General features: G+C 45.4%; 1 protein-coding gene across 3 annotated transcripts in view; it reads left to right on the forward strand.

Annotated features, from left to right (window-relative positions):
* Daam1 (dishevelled associated activator of morphogenesis 1) overlaps window positions 1-14,020 on the forward strand; it is a 158,087-nt gene extending 144,067 nt beyond the window's left edge. For all 3 annotated transcript variants that reach the window (XM_029484529.2, XM_085830438.1, XM_029484530.2), the window contains 5 exons: window positions 1,432-1,539; window positions 3,306-3,366; window positions 6,582-6,713; window positions 9,752-9,922; window positions 10,538-14,020. In XM_029484529.2, the coding sequence (XP_029340389.1) occupies window positions 1,432-1,539; window positions 3,306-3,366; window positions 6,582-6,713; window positions 9,752-9,922; window positions 10,538-10,747 (682 nt within the window). In that variant the 3' untranslated portion in view covers window positions 10,748-14,020. The remainder of the gene's footprint in view (window positions 1-1,431; window positions 1,540-3,305; window positions 3,367-6,581; window positions 6,714-9,751; window positions 9,923-10,537) is intronic.
* The last annotated feature ends 1,137 nt before the right edge of the window (window positions 14,021-15,157 follow it).

The following is a 15,157-nucleotide window of genomic DNA, read 5'->3' on the forward strand; positions in this document are numbered from 1 at the left end:
TCTGCTTCTGTGTGGAGGTATTTCCCAGCTGTAGCATCAGTAGGTATACTGACTGCCCCAGTACCTAGTGGAGTGCCTGACCAGTGAGCAGCCATGCATTCACTTGAGTTAACTGTACACGTGACCAATCGTGCAGTCAGCACAAGGGGGCTGATTCAGTAGCCACCAGGACTAGCCAGATGTGTGGCTCTTCAGTTGTTCATTCTAAAAGATGTTTTGGGCAAATGAGATGTTATTTGGCCAACAAAGAAATATGGAAGCCTGGCCTGGGTTTAATTTTTAAAAACATATATAGTCCAATTAAGTAAGTGGGAATTTCTCTAGATTAAAAAAGCATCTCTTAAAATAATGAAGAAAATAGCATTATTGTGATAATTACTAGTGATTTGTTTCCACCTTCGGCCTTTAGAGGAGAGGCTCAGGGCAGAGAGATATGTTCTATAAGCAGTGGTAATACTTCAATAATAAGATGTAGCAAGCTCACAGAAGCCTGAGAGGCCAGAAATATTGGCCACTGTTTTGTTTTAGTGGAAGTTGTTTCCTAATTACTGATAGGAACAAAAATAAAGAAAAACCTATTTGAACCCTTGACATGGGAACAGGAGTGTTGTCTGGGTAAAGCCACAGAACACTGCAAATGCTTTACATTGTATGGGAAAAAATTGTTAGGCAACTCTGATTCACTTTGGTATAGGTGGGCTGGGGAATAGTGGCTTAGCCTTGTAAATTAGCAAACTGCCTAACTTATGGAAATGTTGCTACAGATGTATTTGTATACTTCTAACTCTGACCACTTTGATAGATGAGCAGTTCTTTGTCTAAGCTAGACTAACCAGAGAATTTTAACAAATAGCCATGCCTGGCCCCACCTCATCCCAATTACATGGATCTCTGGTATTGGCCCAGGCATCTGGAGACCAGGTGACTATGATGTGCAGTAGAATTGGTGACAACGGGACCAGACTAACACAGCTTTGCCTGATAGCGTTATCAGACACCCCCTTCCCAATCCAGGTCAGTCAAGGTTCAATCCTGTCATCACCAGACAGGAAAATGGCACCAACAGCTGTTATAACTACTAAGGGTCATGCAGTTAAGAGCTGAAGAACTGCTAAAATTAGAAGTGATTTCACAGCTGCAGGGACATTGGGTATGTAATGGCACAGTCATGGTACACTCCCAGCATCCGCTCTGAAATGGGGGCTTTTCATCCCACCACCCTTTGCAGGAAACCTTAAGTGGGCATCACCAATAACCACAACATCGAGTTGTTCTAGACTTGCAAAATACTTCTTAACAGCTGCTCTCCTTGATGGGTGCAACAACTGTTCTCATGACACGCTCCCAGTTCTTGGTGTATGTTGGGTCTTGCCCCGTGAATCGATAAACCGTATTAGTCACTTTTCGCGTCCTCCTTTTCTCTAATCGCAGGAACATTACGCTTTTGCACTACCTGATAACTATTGTGGAGAATAAGTACCCCAAGGTCCTCGGTCTGAGCGAAGAGTTGCGGGATATTCCTCAAGCAGCGAAAGTAAAGTAAGTACAGCCAGCCCTGCTCTGCCAGCTACACTGCAGAGCGGCAGGCACTGCGCTGGCTCTGCACTGAAGTGCAAATTCGCGAAGTGGTTGGAATCGCAGCCAGACGCGTCAGAGAATGTATATTTGTTCTAGGTCCTTTGGAATACTCTCTGCCCCAGTGTGTAAAATCTGATTTGTTTTTAAGAGTATAAGCATCAGCTAGGCCTTTTGGCTTCTCAGAAAACAAAGGCAGGACTGCAAGTTCAATTCCTGCTTGGGCTACAAAGCGAGGTCAAGGCTGGCCTGGACAACCTAGTGAGACTGTCTCAAACAAAAAGTAAACTTGAAGGCCAGGGGTGCTGCCTGGAGGCAGAGCACCTGGCCGCATGTGAGGCCATAGAGTTAGCCTCACCAGAGCTTCTGAAGAGCAGCTCTTCTCTACATAGGTAGTTCTGAGTCAAAGGGACACGCAAGGTAGAGCAAACGGAAGGCTTCCGTGTGAGGGAGCCACATTGCCACAGATACGCACACTCCTTGGAACCAAGCAGCCCTTTAATGGGAAGCAGTCGTTATGCAAATCAAGAACCTAAAAATAAAATGGGAAGTTGCCAAACTTTCCCCACAAATCTCGTTCTGTTTCAGAGATGGAAACAGGCAGCTTTCCACGCTCCCCGCCCTCCACCCCTCCTGACAGACAGATAGTTAAGCTGCGCCTTTTGCTGTGAATTTACAACCTAGACTAAGTGGCTTGTCTCTCCCTCTCCCTTCCCCCCTCCCTCTCTCCCTCTCCCTCTCTCTCTCTCTCTCTCTCTCTCTCTCTCTCTCTCTCTCTCTCTCTCTCTCTCTCCCCCTCCCCCTCCCTCCCTCCCTCCCCCCCCTCTCTCCCCCTCCCCCCTCCTCCCCTCCCCCCTCCCCTCCCCTTCCCTTGGTATAAGAAATAGAGTAGGTAACACAAGAAATGATCTATTTGAGTAAATGAACTATTGGCGGCAAGCTCTTTGATACAGTGGGGTTGTGAGAATTGAGCTTTAATCTTTAGTGTTTAAAAGCCATGAAACAGAAAGCATGGGAGAAGCCCAGGAATCTTTCTTCACTAAAAACAAAGAAGGCAGCAAAGTGAAAAGTGACCAGGACAGCTCTCAGCAACTGCCTGCTGACTGAGGCTACTAGCTGCTCCCACTGCTGCAGTCGTGGTGAGCTGCAGGGTCCCGACTGAATGAGGTTCTGGGCGAGCCACCTTCTTAGAGAGCCAAACGTGGCACATGCTCATTTCTACATATAGCAACTTGCTGAAGCAGAGGCGTTCTGTGATTCAAACATAAAATATTTCTTTACTCATGGGAAACATTTTTCTTCTGCTATTTTTAACCTATAAAATATACCTACTGGCAGAGGAAAACAAAAAAATGTACAGAAAAATTAAAATTATATACACATAAGTTACATTTTTTTTAATGCTGTAGCTTTTGTGAAATCTGAGAATGAGAGGAATGTTTTCTTTCTATCACATTTAATGTGTGCGTGTGTACGTGTGTGTACACATGCATGCTCCATAACAGCCTCTGGAAGTCATAACAACTGTTTTCTTCTACCGTTCTACCGTGTGGGTCCTTAGGAGTAACCTGGGGTTGTCAAGCACTCTCACCCATCTCACTGTCCCTGGAATATAGTTTATAAGCTAAGCATATGCCTGCCTCCAAGCACGTACTGACTCGAGCCAGTGTGTCTCTTAGTTACTCCTATAAGCTGCTTGCTGACTGCTAAGATGTCACTCTCTCCGACAGCATGACTGAGCTGGACAAGGAGATCAGCACCCTGAGGAGTGGCCTGAAAGCTGTAGAGACGGTGAGTACCTGCTTCCCACCATGACTGCCCACCATGACTGCCGGCCTCCTCACTACTTCGCTGGTGTGCAGACCTCGAGCACAGGAGCGCCTTTGGCATGTGCTCTGCCCAGGATAAACATGATTCCATAAGAGTGGCCAGAAAGAAGCAGGCACAAGCTGTATCCAGTATAGGAACTCAGTTTCATGCAGCCAAGTGTCCTGAGAGGCTCCCTGCAGTGGGAGCTTGAAGTAGGTGAGGAAGGCCAACAATTCAACCCAGGAGGCAGGCCTTAGCATGAGTGGACCAGGTGAGGCAACCTTCCATTTCCATGTTCTGTTATGGTTTGATGTGCCTCTCCACAGGCTGATGGAACCCCTCTGCTTCTTCTGAACTGGTCCTTTGGGAAGGGGAGTCTTCACCAAACACATTCTTGGGCATAGCATACATACCGTGTCCAAGGCTTTCTAGTGCTGCAGTGGTGAGAGCAGCTAGTTCCCTCAGCAGGACCCTGTCTAGATAAGCATGGTGGTGATCCAAGAGGGGTGTGATGAAAGGGCTGGATTGAGGCTGGCCTGGAGGCGTGTGATTGGCTGGCACGTCCTGGAGAAGGTGCTCCTACTGGAGGAGATGAACTCCAGTTATGGCTTAGGAGCAGGATGGTGTGGAAAGGTCCATGGGAGGGGGGCTGCCCAGGTACAGAAGATAAAAGGGAACCACAGGAATGTGGAGAAGATAGGGAGGAGCCAGAAGAATGCAGCACAGCGGCGCTGGGACACCGCCACAGGAGTGTCTCCATGGATGCGGCTGCCAGGGAGTAAGTCCAGGGATGAGAACCACCACTCACGCCCTGCCCAGCTGGCTGTGTCTGCATTGGGTGAGGTTACTGATTCAGGAACAGTCTGAAACTTGCCCTTCCCTTAAATACCTTGCAGGTAATTTATCACCAGATGCCAAGGTGCCCTCCTTTCTCCTCTTTGAATCACAAAACTATATCCTACACCCTGTTGAATTCCTTGAAGACATAGTGCTAATAACATCTTAATCTTTTTTTCCACTAAGATTCAGGAGCTTGTTTTTGAGGAGTTGGGGCCTGGGGGGATACAGGAATTGTATTATGAATGCCTGGACATTTCTCCATGGAGTTTTAGAAGGCCCGGCCTGGCCAGGATGCTTGGTAACCTGAGTGGTTACCTTCTCCTTCCCACGTAGACTTTCTTGAGACTGGAGCAGCAGTTGTGCCATCCCTAAGCCAGGTGGTGCACACTCTTGAACCCTGTGTGTCTGAGTTAGAAGACCACCAGGTCAAGGTGGTCTTCCCGGGACTTGCAGTGGCTTTGCTTGCTAAAGCGTAGTTGTGCTCCATCTCCTGGGTGGCATATACTGCATCATGTTCTTAATAGGAAAGGGACCGCAGAAGCTGTCTAGGGTAGGGCTTCTTTTTGCTGTGGTTAACTCTGACTGAAAGCAGCTTAGGGAGGAGAGGGTTTACTTTAGTTACATTTCCATATCATAGCCCGTCATCAACAGGAGTCAGGGCAAGAACTCAAGACAGGAACTGCAACAGGAGCCAGGAACTGAAGCAGGGGCTGTGAGAGAATGTTGCTTGCTGGCTCGACCAGTCGTGGCTTGCTCAGCCTGCTTTTTTATACCACCCAGCACCACTTGCCCAAGGATCTCACAGCCCAAAAAGAGCTGGGCCTTCCCGTAGCAATCACTAGTCAAGACAATACCCTAAAGGCATGTCTGCCGCCAGTCTGGAGGGGGCATCTTCTCATTTGTGATTCCTTCTTCCCAAATGACCCTAGCATGTATCAAGTTAACAAAATCACCAGCTACGACAGAGCCTGTCTCTGCCCCTGGCAGCTGAAATGTCAAGCTGTAACTGACATATTAGGAGGCCACAGAGCTTGACTCACCTGGATATTCATGTGTCCTAATTGTGCTTTGTCCAAGTCAGTGATGCTGTGTGAAGTGTCAGAGATAAATCCAGATACAGTGAGTGAGTGGCTAATGACATGCTTTAAGATAGTTCACCATCCCTATACCAGCACAATCAATCTCTCTCCCTCTCCCTCTCCCTCTCCCTCTCCCTCTCCCTCTCCCTCTCCCTCTCCCTCTCCCCCTCCCCCTCCCCCTCCCCTCCCCCCTCCCCCTCCCCCTCCCCCTCCCCCTCACTCTCCCCCTCACTCTCTCTCACTGTGTGTGTGTGTGTGTGTGTGTGTGTGTGTGTGTGTGTATTCATCTATACCAAGGTACTAAAGCTGCGAGGATGTCTCCAGACAAAGCTGGCTCCACAGTTTGAGTTTCTGTTTCTGTCATTTCATTTAGTCTGCCATGAAGAACAGTATCAGCAGTAGACTAGTCAGAACCCATAGACCTCTAGCATTCCACTCCTGCTGAACAGCGTCTCTGCCAAAGCAGGTGCAGGAAAATCCTGTGATCCTCAGCCAGTCTGGTGGCACTTAGCATAGATATTGCTAGTACTGGGGCCAGAAGACTGAGCTCAAATTCTGCTGTCACTGATCAACTCCTTGACTAATATCTCCTCTAAGCTCCCTGTGTCTGTGCATTGGGCATATCGAAGCTGGGGAACTGTAGCTGTTAAGAATGTATGTTTCAAAATGGCTGGATTCCATGAAATTTGACTTCAGCCCTCTGTGTGGTTGTCACCATGGTAGCAAAGAACATGGAAAATGAACAGAGGATTCATTTTCCTGCCTGCCTATCCAGCAAGACCTGTTCTTGGTGTGGACAGGGGGAATGGAGGGGGATAAGCCTGTTGCCGCAAGCTACAGTTGCAGCTCTGCTGACCCAGATACATACCATGGTTTAGGAAGTAAAGAGAATTGGTAGATGAGGAAGGAGAGAAAAACAAAAACAGAAAAACTAAACAAAAGGAAGAAGAAAAATCAAAACACAGAACATCGACCAGCAAGCTCAGCCTCACAAATACTTTGAATCCTGCTGTTTTGGTTCTGTTTATTTTGACCAAGTGTTCATTTGTTTCAAAAGTCAGAGTGAGAAATCACCTCGGTTAAAATCTCAGAAAATTAAGTAGCTGTTTTCAGGTATGTCTACACACATGGGCGTGGCCTTGGTGTGGAGAGGAAGGGTGGGGAAGGGAACTGACGTGAGAGCTTACTGATGATGCATTTGCTGTCTGAGCTCTTCACCTAGGTGAGACTAAGAGACAAGGTGTGCACATGTGAAACCTCTTGCTTTCTGGGTTTCAGGAGCTGGAGTATCAGAAGTCTCAGCCCCCACAGCCTGGAGACAAGTTCGTGTCTGTTGTCAGCCAGTTCATCACCCTGGCTAGCTTCAGCTTCTCAGATGTTGAAGATCTTCTAGCAGAAGCTAAAGAGCTGGTAAATTTTCCTGTGTGCGCATTTGCATGGTTCTTCTGCCCTGAGTTTTTGTGTGGTGCTAAAGGACAGCAGTCCATGGTCAGGAAATGCAGCAGCAGATGTTTCCAGATCCAGTTGTTCTGTGCATCGGTTGTACTTTCATCTCCGGGGTAGCCCTTAGTGTCTAGCTGGCCTATGTTGCCTTTAGGTTAGCAAGACCTTGCAGGTTAGAGTGGTGACACCTTAGCCTTGGTTGCCACTGGATTGTTCATCTCTGGAAGCAGAGTAAGTGATGAGAGCTAGGAGCAGATATGACCAAGGCCACATATATCTGTAGGCTGTTTATCTCTAGGGGACAGAGGCTGGTATGCAGAGCAAATCAGCAGTGATGTGTTTCACTTCACAGCATCATTACAAAGGAACATTATTTTAGTAAGACACTTTGTTGTGGTACTTTCTATTTAAGATTTGTTTTCTTGTATGAGAAAGACTTTTGTTGGCTAATAACCAACACTTCTAAGCATGCTTTCTTGTTATATCTTCCCCTGGTAGCTTCTCACTATTCATAGAGTTGATACTAGGTACATTCCCCACCACAGGGTTCTATGCAGCCCATCTCTAAGTTTGATTTTTTTGTTGCTGTGCTAAATAAAATGACCAAGAGCAGCTTTGGGAAGAAAGAGTTTATTTGGCTTACATGCCCCAGTCAGTCCATTATGAGAGGAACTCGGGGTAAGAGCTCAAGGCAGGAACTAAAGCAAAACCCTTGGAGGAATGCTGCTTACGGGGCTTGCTCCCCATGGCTTGCTCAGCCCACTGCCCAAGGGTGGGCTGAGCTCTCCAACATCAATTAATCAAGAAAATGCCTCCACAGACTTGCCCACAGGCCTGTCTGTCATAGGAGGTCCTCAGCTGACGTTCCACTCTCCCCAGATATGTCTAGCTTTGTATCAAGTTGACACTCACCAGCACAATCTTTCACCATACTCCTTTTACTTAAGTCTTTCTTTCAAACCTGACTAGTAGGCATCGTTTTCAGTGGTCAGGTTGAGTTATCTGGTGTGGATGACTGAGCTCAAGTTCAGAGGGTATGTTCTCAAACATCAGCTAACTTCAGTGCTACCTTCCAGCCTTACCAATAAACAAGGAGACAGCATGTGCCACAGAGCCGCTATTAGGAATCCAACTGTAACATACCACGGTGCGAACAAGACAAGTTATAACCATAGATGTGGTCCAATCCACCACCACACCTGTATATTGTTGTGTTTGTAAAAGAAGGGACCCCTGCCTACCTCATCATGGAGCTAAAACACAGAATCAGTGGGGTTTTTTTTTAACATACATGCAGAATAGCCTGTGGTTTTATGTGTGGGAACATTCATCTGGCTTGAGGTTTCTTCAAATTTCTAAAACTAAAATATATATGACTTCATCGTCACTAGAATTCCTAGATAAAAAGATCATCCTTGTGATGGTCTAAAGTGCATGAACTTGAGTGTTTGAGAAGCTCAGCTGTCGACTGTTTATTGCTGTTTTGTTCATACCAGAACCTTTAGAGATCAGCTTATAAAACCATGAATCAAGCTAGACTACTCTAATGTGGTGTGTGAAGAATGTTATGTTTTTCCCTAAAGAGTTCTGTTTTGTAATAGAATATTTCCAAATAAGTCAAACATTGAGAACAGCTCTACATTGAGAGGAAATGGTTGGAAAAAATATGTTTTAAAATCTGAGGCCCAGTGAGATGTCTCAGTGGGTAAAACCACTTGTGATGCAAACCTGACGGCCTGAGTTCCCCATCCTGGTACCCACCAGGAGGAGAGAAGTCACTCTCAAAGTTGACCTCTGACCTCCACATGGGCACCACTGCACAAACGCACCTGCATACTTACATGCGTACACACAACTAAACCTTAAAATATTTAAAGTAATTAGAAAATATGTAAAACATACATGTCTTAGTCAAATTTGTTATGTGTAAAAACATGGAGAACATTCTTTAGTATGCATAATATTACTGTAATACTGAAAGCTTTAACAATATAAGCAATGCAGGTAACACAAAAATCAAGTCAATTAGAAACCATGGACTTGAAGATGATACAAACTTACTGTGGTCTGAATCTGAAGAAAATAGAAGGTTGGATTAGAAAGTAGTTGATAGCACAGGAAAGAGAATTCTGTGGACTCTGGAGCCTGATCTCTGAGCTGGGCTGAGCAGGGCCAACAGCACTGGGCCCTCACCCTAGGAACAGGGTACTGACAGTAATAGTGCCACCCTTGGGTTGTCCCGGTAATGCCAAGACTCCTTAGGAAAACCAACTCTCTAAGTTAGAAAAGAAAGGCCTCAGAGAACCAAAGTACAGTCAAGAGAAACTGCACATACTGGCTTATTGCTGTATATTTTGTTTAAATTTTTAAAATTATTCCATACTTTGTATTTGTCCACTTTGAAAGAGGGACATTAAAAAGATTTCTGAGCAGTAGGATTGGCCTACAGTACTGGCAGCCACAAACTTGGGATGATAATAATGAGTCCACAGTCAGTTATTGTTTCCTAATTAGAGCTAGGGAGCCTAAGACAGTATCAGCATTATTTATGGGTAGGAGAAAGCAGCTGAGATGTCTTTGGCCCCATTGGTTTTCCGCGTACCCCACGTGGCCCCAGTAAGCGGAATTAAGCTACTTCAAAGGAAAGCTTAAGTGTGGTGTTTCCCACCCGTGCGGTGCTGGCTTAGTCTCTCTGTCGTGGGTGTCCTGCTGCACATTCTGCTTTCCTGTTTACTGCTGTTTAGTTAACACGGAGTTGTATGAGGAGATCATAGGTGTTCAGCTAAAATGAAGTGGGCAAGAATCGTGGCTCGGGAATCGGGGAGTGTCTGTGTCTTGCTTTGGAAACAAGTAGGTGCATGCAACAGCTGGAGGTAAATAATTGGCTGGCTAAGAACCCTCTGTTGCATTTGAACTCCCGGCCTTCTCTGGAGAATTCGGTTTGACTATGAACTCTGTTCTCTTGGAACACTGACTTTTTTTTTTTTTTTAAACTTTTTCACCAGTTCACTAAAGCAGTAAAGCACTTTGGGGAAGAGGCTGGCAAGATCCAGCCAGATGAGTTCTTCGGGATCTTTGATCAGTTTCTTCAGGCCGTGGCCGAAGCAAAACAGGAAAATGAGAACATGAGGAAAAGGAAGGAGGAGGAGGAACGGCGGGCTCGCCTGGAAGCTCAGGTGAGAGGGGCTCCCTCAGCGGGCCCTCCTGGCAGCCTGTGGCCACAGCCCTCGGGTTTCAGTGGGTTGGCCTTTCCCCATTGTGGTGCCACATGACCGACAGATACTCCAGCACCCAGCTATGACCAGACCCAGGCCCTGCGTTCCCAAAGCACTGTCAAGGAGGGAAGAGCATGTGTTCTAGAGTGCTGCAGGTAGCTGAGAGCCATGCCACCGTTCCCTTGAGCAGTTCGGCTGTCTCTTCCCAAAGGCTGAAAAGGTGGAGCCACATCCCGCGAGTTTATCTCCTTAGAAACTGCCTTCAAGAAGTGATCATAAATTTGCAAAAGGACTTTAGCATCCCTTTAAAATAGCTGTAAATTATCTACTATTGCCTCAATTTTTTTTTTTTTTTTAAAGAAAAGACTATGGCGGAACTTACCTAGCCACTGGGAAGCATTGGTTTTCACTGTCCTTTGCTTTTGAAGTGAGCTCTCTCTTCACCCATACAGGTTAGCAGCCATAGCCGAACATGGCTTCACATAGGAGATTCATCCCCTCCCGTGGCCCAGAATTCTTACCTCTGTGCAGAAAACAAAGAATACTCTAACCTAAGAGGACTCTTTCTATGCACAGCTCAAAGAGCAGCGGGAGAGGGAACGGAAGATGAGGAAAGCCAAGGAGAGCAGTGAAGAGAGCGGAGAGTTTGACGACCTGGTCTCGGCCCTGCGCTCAGGAGAGGTGTTCGACAAAGACCTTTCAAAACTCAAACGGAACCGGAAACGCATTTCCAACCAGGTGACGGACAGCAGCCGGGAGCGACCAATCACAAAACTTAATTTTTAGGTTCCTTGCATCCTTTTCTAGAAAGCGCCGTAGCAGCCCTTTGGGGTGACCAGAACTTTCCATTACACTGCCTTGCGATCCAAAACAGTGGCAATTTCTTCTCTCCTCTGTGAGTGAAGGTGTGGATGTGTGTGTGTAAATGTGTGTGTATATATGTGAAAATGTACATAGAAGTCTTAAGTGTTGTCCGGGGACCTATGTGTATGCTTAAAAAGTTCATGTTAATGTGTACACCCAGAAACCCTTTGCGTATGCATTCATATTGAGTGGGATTCATTTTCTTTCCCTGAACACCGTGCCTGTTCAGAAGCACAATACTCTCTCCTAAAACAGATGACAGACATTCCTTCAAAGGGGGGTGGGGGGTGGAGAAAAGAGGAAGTTAAAAAAAAAAAAAAAGGCTTGTCTTGTGAAATATTTTATGGTTCCCAAGGTTGGTGTAGTGAGACGATTTTCACTGGTAGAAATGGAGTTGGTAAACAGACGGGTGAGCTCAACGGTTGTGGGCCAGGCACCGCCGCCCGCATCAGTGACTGACATAGCAGAACAGCTCCGAGGTTCGGATGCTGCTGTTGGGGTACATGCTTGTCTAGGGTACAAACGTCTGTTGAGAACATCTTGCACACGTTCATATCATGTAGAATGTCAATCACACTTCGTTTATATATTTAAAACTTGAACACCGTTTTCCCCCTAATTTCATCAATTTTTCTGCCAAGTGCTCTTGATGACTTCTTTCATTGGTTTGTTTTTTTTTTTTTTTTTTTTTTTAAATCACACTTTCCCAGTGATGCCTCCTGGATCCTGGTTAAGAACCAGAATTGCCAGAGCTTCCTCATTGACCTAACATACAGATCTATAGACCTGACAAATACCATTTCCCATCCAAGACTTAGCGGAAGAACTCCCTGAAGATTCTTCTTAAAGGCATAGGGGTGCTTCTGGGGCGTCTTCAGTTTTCCTCATAGGCCGTGCTGCATGTCCCAGGATAAAGGACACTCAAATGGACACGAAACGTCAACAGTATCTACAGGGATGCTCAGATCTATTTATCTCAAAGAATATTTGAAGTGATCGCTGTTACGTGTTGTCATTTTAAATTGTGTGTCAGTGACGCTACCTGTACAATTTCAGTCCAAAAAATAAAGCTCTCAGGGAGAAATGATAAAACACAATGAGCAGTAGAGAATAAAAAATGGACGCTTACCACTGACCTGCCAGCTCCTAGTATCCTTAAATTATATGGTATGTAAAGAGGACTGTTACTATTGTTTTCTTTTGCTTTATTTATTTGTACTAGGGTGTGGGGAGGGACTAGCATTTTCTCTTGTTTTCCATCTTTTGTGGTTGGGTTTCCTGTGGAGAGATAGTTTTTCCTATTGCACTACAATATTATTTACTCACTAAATTGAGGGTTTTTTCAGTCAAGTATCAAATATTTATTAAGCACTTACTATGTACCAGGCATAGTAGAGCTGTAGTGGTAAGCAAGACAGAGTCCCTGCCCACCAAGGAGTTCACATTCTCAATGGGGTTTTCAGGGACGGTAGAATACCAATGTGCATAGTATACAGGAACCGTACTACTTAAAAACTAATCTGTATGAACTATAATGTTTAGTGCAGATGGCGAGGGATCTGTGCTGTGTAAAAGCTGTGAAGCAGCGCTCTAAGAATTGTCAAGAGCTGTGCTTTTTACTTTTTGTTTTGTTTTGTTTTTCTTCATCACAAACTTAGCGACCTTCTACCCATTATGTGGAAGCAAATGGCTCTTCACTAAGGCAGTCACAGGGACAAAGCAGAGCTGACTCTCCCAGCCCCGGGCTAACCACAGTCTGCAAGCATCCTGGCTACAGTGCTGATGGAGTCTTGGCTCAGGCCAGCTTGTGGAGGAGGAGGAGGAGGAGTGGGGTGGGCTGATGGATTTCACTGTTTCTGATCTAAAGTGCCTCTTTGTATATTCTTTTCTATTGATAGCAGGAAAAGTTTGGTCCAGCTCAGTTTTGGAACTGTGGAGAGAGACTCACAACAGAGAGCAAGTCTATGTCGCATGTCCCCTTGCCCCTCTTAGAATCATCCTCACATCCATGTAGGCCTCCCGGTAGGCCACCTTTGCCATCCCCAGCTTTTGGGTTTATTTTCTTAAAGACTGTGTGCAGGAAACTTCATGTGCCATTGTTACAAACAAACAAAAATCGACTTTTTAGACTGGTGCTGGTGTAAGTAGCCACTTTTCTCTCATGAGTATGTATTTTAAAGATTTTTTTTAAATAATGCCAAACAAAGGAAAGCATTATAATTTTTAAACTTAATTAAATGTCTCGTATCTTATTAGCTTAGTAGCTGGAACCACTTAGTCTTTAGGTTGCAAGATTGTTGTTACAGAACCAAGAAAAAAAAAAAAAAGATGTTGTGTGTGTGCTATGAGACTGTACATTTTTTTAAATAGCAATATGCAATAAAGATGACTTCACTGGGTGTACAGATGTGTTTTCTATGCATTATTAAAATAGCAAGGTTAAACTTCCTAGTGTACTCTACCATTGAATTTAAATGTAGCAAAGCAGTGAATCAGAACACTATATGTATTTTCAAATGTGCTTACCCTGGACCTAAAGGAGCGTAGGTCCCTAGTGCAGCAGCATTTTGTATGTCTAGACTACACTGCTAACTCTTTCCATACTTGGTTGATGTGGCACATGTATGCCTCTGAGTTAGGTGTGATGGCTTTTCCGTCTCCAGCATCAAGACCTGTGCGTCGTGAAACATCCCTGATGTACTTCAGTACGAGAAACGCCACCTGCGAGGAGGAAGACATCCGGCAGGCTCCTTTCTCCTCAGTCCAGTTTGAAGTCAAGCTGAAAACATCCGTCAAGCCCGCCATACTCTGACCTTCCTGATCTTTGGACTCGGTGTTCTGATTACTGCCGCCAACTTTGTTTGCTATTGAGTTACAGGGCAACTGCACGGTACCTAAAACTGCTGAGTTCAGACAGGAGAGACATCCGCAGGTCAGACCACCCATCCTGCAACACGAGCACACCATTGCCTCCTATCTGTATGTGAGTGTGGCACTGTACACAGAACCACATAGAGCCTTGCTTGCCCTCGGTATGTGGATGACGAGATGTAAAGACTTCAGACCCTTCTAGGCAGTTTAGTCTTCACTCACCCGACCTTGGTGGTAACAGAGTCACAGCATGTGACCCATCTAGAACTTTGCCCTTTTCCTGTAGCCTGATGTGGATTTATATGTAGTAAATTGGATATCGTGTGTGTGTGTGTGTGTGTGTGTGTTCGTTCAATGTTGTGTGAACAAGTTTGTTTACACTTATTAGTTGACATGATATATTAACCAATTTCTACCATATTGAGGCTGTCACCAAACCCAGAGCTCTCCAATTCCAGCTTGCAGATTCTGGCTAGCCTAATTTACTAGTTTATTTAGGGAATCTTAGTTTTACCTCCTGAGTGCTGAAATTGTAGGCCACCACAATACCTGCCCTGTTTGTCCATGGAGTCTGGGCATCCTCACCCCAGTCTCTACCTGCAAGGGAGGAGCCGTCTCTCCAAGCCAGTTTGGGCACATTGGTTTGGTCGTAATCATTCCAAAGCCAAATGGGCAGCTCATTGATGGGTAGTTGAGTAGATGCCAACCTTGTGGGATTTGGGGTAACAGACTTCCTGTCTCTGGGTCATGTATAGGTTCTAATTATTAAGGTCTGCTTATTACATTGCACTTATAATGTGTTACATCTCTATATCTATACACTTCCTCCCAATAATATGAGCTTTGCTTAAGTTTAAAACAATTTTGAGGGGACTGGATAAATAGTTTGGTGGTTAATAGCACTTATTGCAGAAGACCCAGTAATTCTATCTGTGGTTATCTAAACTATAAAAAAAAAATACATTTCACACACACACACACAAACAATAATGAATGCATAGTGTGGCTTGATCGATGGCTCAGTGGTTGAGAGCACCTGTTGCTCTTGCAGAGAGGATCTGGGTTCGATTCCCAGCACCCACGTGGTGGCTCACAACCGTCTGTCACTCCAGGTCCAGGGAATCTAACACCTCTCCCTGGCCTCTTCAGGCACCATGCACACATGTAGTACACAGACAGAGGCCTGCAAGGCGAATACTCACACCCATAACGTAAATGTTTGGACTTTGTCTGGACAGTGAAGAAAGTGCCCCACCTGCCCTTTGATCTCTTCCCTGGCATTGTAATCAACTGTGTTTCCATGGTATCAAACAAACAATATGAGCACGGACGAAGGTTGCTTTTCTTGCTCTCTTTTTTTTCTTTTCTTCTTTTCCTTTGTCTAAGAAAGCCTTTTCTGTGTTACAAAGTTTTCTTCTGAGCCCAGGCTGGCCTCAGGGTCAGTTGCCCTGTCTCAACCTG

Source organism: Mus caroli, unplaced genomic scaffold, assembly GCF_978045245.1.
Source record: "Mus caroli unplaced genomic scaffold, Mus_caroli_1 scaffold_14, whole genome shotgun sequence".
In the NCBI taxonomy this organism is placed as follows: Eukaryota; Metazoa; Chordata; class Mammalia; order Rodentia; family Muridae; genus Mus; species Mus caroli.